Below are 8,688 nucleotides of genomic sequence, written 5' to 3'. Positions count from 1 at the left end.
TCCTCTTTCCTTTCGCATAATGTCATGAAGCGAAGAAATATCCCCATCAGGTTTTAAATTACCTTACTCTACTGTTTAGATCATCTAGGGAACCAGCGGCTGATTGTTAAAAATAGTAGACAAAGCGATAGACAAAAAAGACAAAAAGGATATGGACGGATCCTTTTGGCGGAAGCGAGTGGTTGGCATATACAAAGGAGCCAACAAATCACGAGAGACATTATTTTTCCACTTTCTCCCATAGGCAGTAAGAACCACCGAAATTAACCAATAGAATCGCTCCATACTCCTTACGCTTTCCCTGTCTATCGCCTTGTCTGTCAATGTCAAAAATCAACCCGCAGATAATGCTACTTTAAATTCTGTGGAAACCCAGATCAATCTGGTCCTTTAAGATATTTACCCATTCATAAAAGTACTTATTCGCATGGAAAAACTAATACATTTACAATACATATGTCTAATGTAACATCAGCTCAAAAAATATAGTTCTCCTCTGCGTAACGAGATCCATTTGTCAGGTTTTTAAGCGTTTTTCCTTGGAAAGTTCAGTTTAAAATCATACTTTTCCCCGAATAGAACTTTTTTTAAGGTTCCGACTTTTCATCGGTTCAGCCTACGCAAAGGTTGCGACCTCGAAGAGCTCGTAGAACTGTGCTAAAAAAAGGAGGAAAAAACTCTCGTATGAGCCTTTTGGAATTGTCAAATTTCCATTGACAAAGCACGAATTCTCTGGAAAATGTATACATACTCTGTATTCTTTGAGAGCGATTGTTTTTTGCAATAAAGTCTACAGTATCTAAAAATGTCAAGGAAAAAAAATTCAGAAATCCCTTCAAATATGACTCTTATATCGGGAGAAATTTGGCAACGTTTTGATGCTTATATGAAGTTTTTCCTCAGTATGGCAGTCATACACTGACGCTAATGAAACCTCCTACGTCATAAACTACCTAATGATTCGCAAATTGAGCAAAAAAAAAATCGTCGCCACTTGCAATTCCTACGAACACATGACAAATCAGGTAGTTAATTGCGTGCTTCTGAACGGGACGGGAGAAAAAATGAAATTAACCTATTCCGTCAGCTGCTATAAAAGTAAAATTAAAAGGTGTATATACGATCCACTCATGTTGGTTTGACGCCTGATGATGGGTGTTAATATCGCGGGTGGTTTCAGCGTGGTGAACCTGGTCCTGATTTTACAGGTACGTTCTCATTTTAAATCAGTTCTAGAACCTTACAGAGACGCTCCATATCGACGGTGAAACTACCAAACCACGTATCTCGTTTGCGGTGTTTAAAAATCTACGCTCACATTTTATTTTTTTGAAGGAGACCAAATCAATATCATTCCTTGAAATTTTCACGGAATTTTCTCCGCACAAAGAGGAAAAATCACAGAAATTTTTAAGACTGGATGTTAAGTAGTTTTTCATTTGAAAAATAAAGTATGACAGGAAGTCTGCGACGTCGCAAACCGAGATACGTGGTTTGGTAGTTTCACCGTCGATATCCTCGTAAATTCCTAAAAAGGGCAAGACTTGTGGTTTTGTATTTTAGTAGTGCAAGAGACCCGGTGGTAAATCGACTCTTCATTTCAAGTTCTAATTCGAGTCGCTGGAGCGCTGCTCTGACACAATGTGTCAGTTGCAGGATGGCAAAATTTCATGAAAAATAAAATCTTGAAATTTCAGAAATGTATGAAAGATATTGAAAAAAAAAAACCGGTTCCTTTTCATGTTTCCCAAAATGTAAAAATTGTGGCTTTCTTCTATTTTTGTGCGGTTTGCATACTCTAGCCCCTGAAAAATATGATATATTTCACAACCTCGTGAAATTTCATGAAATATTTCACTGAAATTTCCAATCTTTAGTTTCTTTCTTAAGTTCCATGCCACTTTGGTCAGTTGCACTGGGCACAGAATCGTGTTTTCATGTTTGGTTTTTGAAGATCGGCTAAAAATAATTAAATTTGTACGTACAGCAATTCTCTACGTTCAATATTAACCGAGATATCGCGCTTTGAAAAATTCGTTTACTGGCGTCATCCACCGCGGTATTTTATCATAAGTCGAGTCGAGATTGTGATTAATTTTATAACTCTTGGTACATCAAAGAAGGAATTAAATCAAGTTCTCTAAACAGCACTATGAACCAATATTGAGAAGGAAATGATCTCATCTTATATCCAAGGTCCGTCCAAAACTAAATTGTTTCAAATTGTAAATCAAAATTCAGATGAAACATAGATAGTTTTTAGTTTCTTTATAAAATCATCAGAAACAGTAATATTTCATCACCTCTCTAGGTTTCATTAACTTTTTCAAGGAACTTATTTAGATGGTAGAATGCAGAATTTTGACGGTATTTTTTAAAAGTTTAGAAATGCTCTGTGATGATCGTTCTTGAAAGATAGTTTCAACGTAAGTGGGAGGGCATTGAGAAGTTGAATATCATTATTGTGTCTTTATTTGAAAGACTTACTAAAAACCATAACCATAGTTAACCATAAGTTATTGTGTCTTTATTTGAAAGACTTACTAAAAACCATAACTTGCAGCTCTCTGGAATTTCCGGCAACACGTATGGGTCAGAAAGAAGTTCATTCTCGAGAGACGCACATCTTCTAGATTCTGATTCCGTGGCTCAAAAAGTTTCGCATGTTATTTGGAAGGATGCTGCGGCCTGCCCTATTTCAGCGGCTTTCGCTCAAATCAGCCGTCTAAATAACAGAGAATCAGGTACTCAAGTTTTTCACTGTATTATGATAACACTCCTAACCCACACGGTAGGATATCTTTCGCTCTTGCAGCTCTGAAAATAAAATAATATGGCAGAAAATGGATAAAAATGTGACAATCCCAAAAAGCCACGCAAAATCCATAGTTATATAACTTTAGACAGTATTCGCCGTTTTAGGCTTTAAGAAGCTACAAAATTGTTTAAAAGTGCAATCCACCTATATAGAATTGCAAAGTTACATAGGACAAGGACAGGTAGATTTAGGGAATATACAGAAAACCTCGGGCCAAAAAATCATGTTTCCATTATGGGATAATTGGACACTTGAGATGTTTTGTAATTGGGAAACATTAATGGCTGAAATTAAACATCGCATATCGATACCAAAGGAACAAAACCCCTTATCTGCAATTTGACGACTTTACAGAACGAAAAAAATATATAGCTTCGCAATTTTTGTTTGCAATTTTGTTTTTAATACTGCACAGTCATTCCAAGCAAAATCGGAAACAATAAAAACACCAGCTTTCGTATTTTATACCATAAAATGGATTTCAAAAAGAAGAAACACCATAAGGCGCGTTCATGAGAGAGCAGAGATACAACTATATGTGCTTGATGGATGTCCATGTTGCATAGAAGCAAACTTGAAGGCGCCATGGCGTGAAGCGTGAACTCGCAATGCCTCGCCCTATGCTGTCCGTGAGTTGATTAATTCGCTCAGATTTGAGAGAAAAGTTAACGAAACCCGAATACGTCTCTCGTGCTGTGTTGCTCACAGAGCGCTCGAACCGCACCCTTACGAAAAACACAAACGGAGAAAAATACATAATTGAATAGAGCGAAGAAACGGACGAGAGTTGTAACGGCGCAGAGATACAACTATTCGTACTTGATGGATGTCCATGTTGCGTCTGCAAAATTGAAGGCGCGATGGCGCGAACTTGCAACGATCCACTCTATGCTGCCAATGATGTTGATTACATAGAATATTAAGTGACGTTAGATCATGTCGAACCGATTTTTTTTTAAATAGCGCGTTTCACCTTGAGAATGCTTTAACAATAATGCGTCCTTTACTTAATATATATATATAGAGTCGCTTTATAACGCACTCTGGCGTTCTACGACACCCAAACGCCACATATGCCTGTCTTCCCAGAGGTTATCGGGCAACTGACACCGCAACATCTCTTCGTCAACGCCCTGCCGCCAACCCTTTACGGGACGTCCCCGTCGCCTCTTCCCAGGTGGTACCCAATCCAAAACTTGTTTGGGCAACCTCTCCTCCGACATTCTTTGCACATGTCCATACCAGCATAACTGCCTGGACATGACGTCGTGCACGATATCTTTCTCAACCTTCATCACCTGGCGAATTCTCTCATTACGGACACGGTCCCGTCTCGAAATGCCGGCAGATCGCCGCCAAAAATCCATTTCAGTTGCCCTCAACATTTCTTGCGTTCTTTTCGTCAAAGGCCACACTTCACTACCATAGAGCAAGATACTTTTAACGATGGCATCATATATCCGGTGCTTGTTTGCCTTTGAGATGATTTGATCCCAGAGCACCCCGTTCAGCATCGCGATGGCTCTCCTGCCCTGGATGATCCTGTCCTTAATTGCTCTATCCATCCTTCCATCCTGATCGAATCCTTTACTTAATAACGAATTAAATATTTCACAGCAACAATTTTCGAGAAAAGCAATTGAATTTATGTTGTGTCACATTTTTTTTTTATTAATGCTGAGAAATGTGTATAAAATATGTGCGGCTGACGCTGCTTCCTTGAACCAAAATACGTTAGGTCATTGAAATTCCTACCTAAAAGGATTCAACGTCTGAATGTGTGGATGTTTGGCACTTTGGAACGATTGTTTGGTCGATGGATCAGTTGATAATTTCTGGATTGAAGGATATTAATCAAATATCTCTGAGTATCACATCATGTTTCGGTACGTCAAGTACACAAAAGACCGAGGAATACTTTCAAATCATTCCAAAAGTACGCCTCGAGTGAATATCACACATGTTTTTGCCCTCTGATTTGCAGTATTTACTCGGGACGTGTTTATAAAGCTGTTTCAAAATTTTCCCGGGTAAAAAATCGTGCACAAATACCTAACGTCCTAAACAGCGTTATATGATGCTTGGATATTTTTAAGGAAAGCCCTAAAATTCAGATTTTATCTATTGATTGCGTGACTATTGAATTGTCCTTCAAAGCTTTGAAAAACCACCGTAATGCTCTATGACCGTACCACCTTCGCTAACCTACAAAATCCCACTATCGGTCATAGTATCGATAATCAAAACTCTTTAATTATTCCATTAAGCTCTTGCCATTGGCGGATTTGACAAATTGGTAACAGAGTTTTTTCTCAATTTAAATCCATGGAAATGTATCGATTCTTGGAGGGGTCCGGTTTTCTGACCAGAATCGATTATTTAACATAGGTTTAAATGGAAGAAATTCGTTGTTGCCAAATTGCTGGCTCCGCTTCTGGCCCTTAATTGCCTTCACTTCAATCTTAAATCATTTCTGCAGTTGAAAATGCCTTAAGGAAAGCTCTGAGTACTGACTCATCCGTCATAGTTAAAAGTAAAGCAGACGGTGTAAGAGATGTGATTTGTGAGGCTGCCAAAAAGTTCTCGGAGCAGGTTGAGTCCCTTAAGAAGAGTATCGAGGTAACGAACGATGACCCGTGGAACAACGACGAAAATTTCGAAGACGCTTTGGAAAATCTGAAGAAAGACAAGTCTCAGGTATGAATGTATATTTCTTGCTATTTTGATCAACATTCATTTTGCAACGAGGAGCACATTTTCTGGCTCATCCATAAAACCATTTATATTTATGAGGAAACTAATGGCGCACATTTTGCTCCTAAAATGACCCTGAGATGGTGATTCATTCTTGAGAAATTTGGTCCAGTAATCAAGCGTATATTTGAAAGTTTTGTAAAAAAAAATGTCAAAGTTCATTTATTTCTCAAATTTAAAAACTTTTGAAAAGTACTAGACTAGTCACAGACTAAAATATAAAATTTAACACTCACTAGTCGCGAGGGTTTGTTAATCATAGGAGTCGCGTCCCTGAAGATGACTGGAATGGACCACTAGACAGGGTACGAATTTAAGCATTCTAATACGTATTTCTTAACCAAAATTTTAAGTAAAACACGATTCGCGCAACAAAAGTTACTGGAACCAACTCTTAACGAAGATATTAACGTTTTTATTTCACATTGGTTATGAGGAATTTGAACTGGCCGCTCACAAGAAACTCAAAGCTCTACGTGAGTCAAATCACGCACTACAGCGGTTTCAGCAAGCTTCGCAATCGAGCAATATTCATTTCCCACCATGTGTTGTTCAAACTATAAACAATTTGCTATAGCTGAGCCAAAGCGTCAAGACCGAGGTTGCCAGATTTTTATATCGCTGAACGTCCATGATAACGTTTAGCGCGCGATGTGGTTTCAATTCACCCATCAAGAATTATCAAATATCTTCGTAAGGAAATAATTTCAGTAATTTTCGTTGTGCGTATCGTGTTTTACGTGAAATTTTGGTTAAGAAACATGTATCAAAATGCTGAAATTCGTACCTTGTCTAGTGGTCCATTGTCGAAACGAGTCGGATTAACAAACCCTCGGACTAGTGAGTGTTAAATTTTATATTAATTTATGTCTGTCTGAAATTCAAAGGCTTCATGCTTCCTATGTCTTCTTTGTCTACAACTTTGTAATTCAATTTCGATAATCAGCACGCTGTACAGTTGCGGCTTTTTTGCGCGGTATCAGCTTGCTTTTAACTTTAGTTTGAGATTCGATCATATACCAGTCAGACAGCATTCAACAAAAAAGAACCACCGCGGTTTCAGTATTTCCAAAATCGTGCAACTACTTCTCTTTGAAAAATACCTAACATACATACAGTATTAAAATTTACACAATTGTTTCCCTTTAAAATTGACATTTTTTTGGTGGGAAGCCAAAACTAACTGCTATTCTGGATTATTTTAGAAAGTTATGAAGAAGCAAAATTTTACCGTAATCGCGCTGGTTCCTTTTTGCTGAATGCGATCCGATTAGTGAGACTTATTACATGCCAACAGGTGGATTTCAGAAAAGTCGCCGAAGGCGTGAACACGAGGAACAGTGGCTATCGTCTGAGTGACGTGAAGCGGTCGGCGTACAACAAACTCTCCGCTGTCCGTAACGCCTTCCGCCGCGAGATCTACCAAATCCAGCACAGCGCTGACTCCGCCGTGAACGTCCTGCGCGAAGGCACCCGCGCTTTGCAAACCGTCAAACGCGCGCTGGCTGTCGGTCAGAAACTGGGCTGCTTCGGAGAGACTATGAGAGAGAAACAAAATCCTGCGGAATCAACCCAGTCCGAGGAGGACCTCGGCAACGTTATCGGTCTATCCGAACCTGTCTCCAGTCCGAATTCAAGAAATCCTGCGAAATCAACCCTGTCCGAGGAGGACCTTGGCAACGTTATCGGTCCATTCGAAGCTGTGTCCAGTCCGAATTCAAGAAATCCTGTGAAATCTACCCTGTCCGAGGAGGACCTCGGCAACGTTATCGGCCCTTTCGAACCTGTCTCCAGTCCGAATTCAAGAAATCCTGTGAAAACTACCCTGTCCGAGGAAGACCTTGGCAACGTTATCGGCCCATTCGAACCTGTCTCCAGTCCGAATTCAAGTCGTAGGGTTGCCCCTGACCGAATAATGGTTTCTTCAAGTCCACCGACACCTAGTCGTGGTCAGGCTTTCTTCACCCCGTTCGTGTTTAGTGGTCGCATTAGAGACAGCAGCAGGGTTAATTTCTCGAAAGTTTCACAACCCCCGATGGCAAAAAAACTAGTCCCGAGCGAACCGAAAAAAGAGGAGCCGAGACTTTTCGTCCCCCATCCGTTACATTTCGATGGCTAAATGCCAGCGGATCCGGCAATTTGGCAACGCCGGGTTTCCTCAACTAAAAACTATGTTAAATAATCGATTCGTCGCTTGGCTGGCATAAGGGCGTAACTACACAGTGAGATGAGCCCGGAAAATCATTGAATTCCATGGAGGACAAGGCTCATTGCAGAAAGTAGTTACGCCCTTATGTCAGGTAGGCGGTAAATTCTTGTCGGAGCGCCTGGCCTCTCCAAGAATCGATACATTTCCATAGGTTTAAATGGAGAAAAACAATGTTGCCAATTTGCTGAATCCGCCAATACTTGGACGCGGAGGAAAATTGGAATTCGTTTTGCAGTGAAGAGCCATTATTTTCGGCTCATTTCAGAACGAATATGGGTGCAATTAGTTTTCCAATGTAGGGAGGTGCTTTTATCAATGAGCCAAAAATTTGTACTTCTATCCTTATTGTAAAGTCAAGTCTAATTGATCTCGGAGGGTTCCGCTGGAGTATTATGACATTAATACAGTTCGATCGATGCATCTTTGAATCCGGACTATTTCTTTCCTCACACATCCACCAAATTACCGATTTTACACTTGGAAAAATTATTGCTGTGTATTAATTTTATGTGAACTATCATAGTAAACGGTGTGCCAGCACGTCATAGCTGGCATTATCTCTTGATTTTGTGTTTTACTCCCCGTATGAATCAAACTTTTGTGTCGAAATTTCTCTCTGTGTAAGAAAATATCTTGAAACAATTGAAAGAGGAATGTATGAAGCTAAAAAGTACGACATAAATGTATACACTTTTCACATTGGAGAGCATCGGAAAGATTTTGTTGTTGAAATCCTGGTTTCAGATTGGTAAATAGAAAAGATTTCACGGTTCCTGGTTAGTAAAAAAACGTACGATGTCATTTGCAGGCCACAAGCAACGCAACGATCAGAGACGTACCGATTGCATTTCAGCAGAGGAAATTGAGGGTGCCTAATTTCTTAGCTCGGTTTCCTTGAGCAAATGCG

At 39.7% G+C, this 8,688-nt stretch overlaps 1 protein-coding gene across 1 annotated transcript; it reads left to right on the top strand.

The window, feature by feature from the left end:
- The first annotated feature begins 1,045 nt into the window (after window positions 1-1,045).
- Window positions 1,046-8,209, top strand: LOC109044609 (uncharacterized). The gene is made up of 4 exons (XM_019062430.2): window positions 1,046-1,208; window positions 2,564-2,744; window positions 5,298-5,515; window positions 6,870-8,209. The coding sequence occupies exons 1-4, from the start codon at window positions 1,149-1,151 to the stop codon at window positions 7,689-7,691; spliced, it is 1,281 nt and encodes a 426-aa protein (XP_018917975.2). The 5' UTR covers window positions 1,046-1,148; the 3' UTR covers window positions 7,692-8,209.
- Window positions 8,210-8,688: the final 479 nt, after the last annotated feature.

Source organism: Bemisia tabaci, chromosome 10, assembly GCF_918797505.1.
Source record: "Bemisia tabaci chromosome 10, PGI_BMITA_v3".
NCBI classification, from domain to species: domain Eukaryota; kingdom Metazoa; phylum Arthropoda; class Insecta; order Hemiptera; family Aleyrodidae; genus Bemisia; species Bemisia tabaci.
This window is presented reverse-complemented; position numbering and strand designations above follow the sequence as displayed.

Bases quoted from the DNA above. Each gene is read 5' to 3' on its own strand.
- LOC109044609 (XM_019062430.2), top strand. From the start codon at position 1,149: ATGATGGGTGTTAATATCGCGGGTGGTTTCAGCGTGGTGAACCTGGTC. The intron at 2,745-5,297 runs GTACTCAAGTTT...TCATTTCTGCAG, and splicing joins TCTAAATAACAGAGAATCAG to TTGAAAATGCCTTAAGGAAA. The intron at 5,516-6,869 runs GTATGAATGTAT...ACATGCCAACAG, and splicing joins TGAAGAAAGACAAGTCTCAG to GTGGATTTCAGAAAAGTCGC.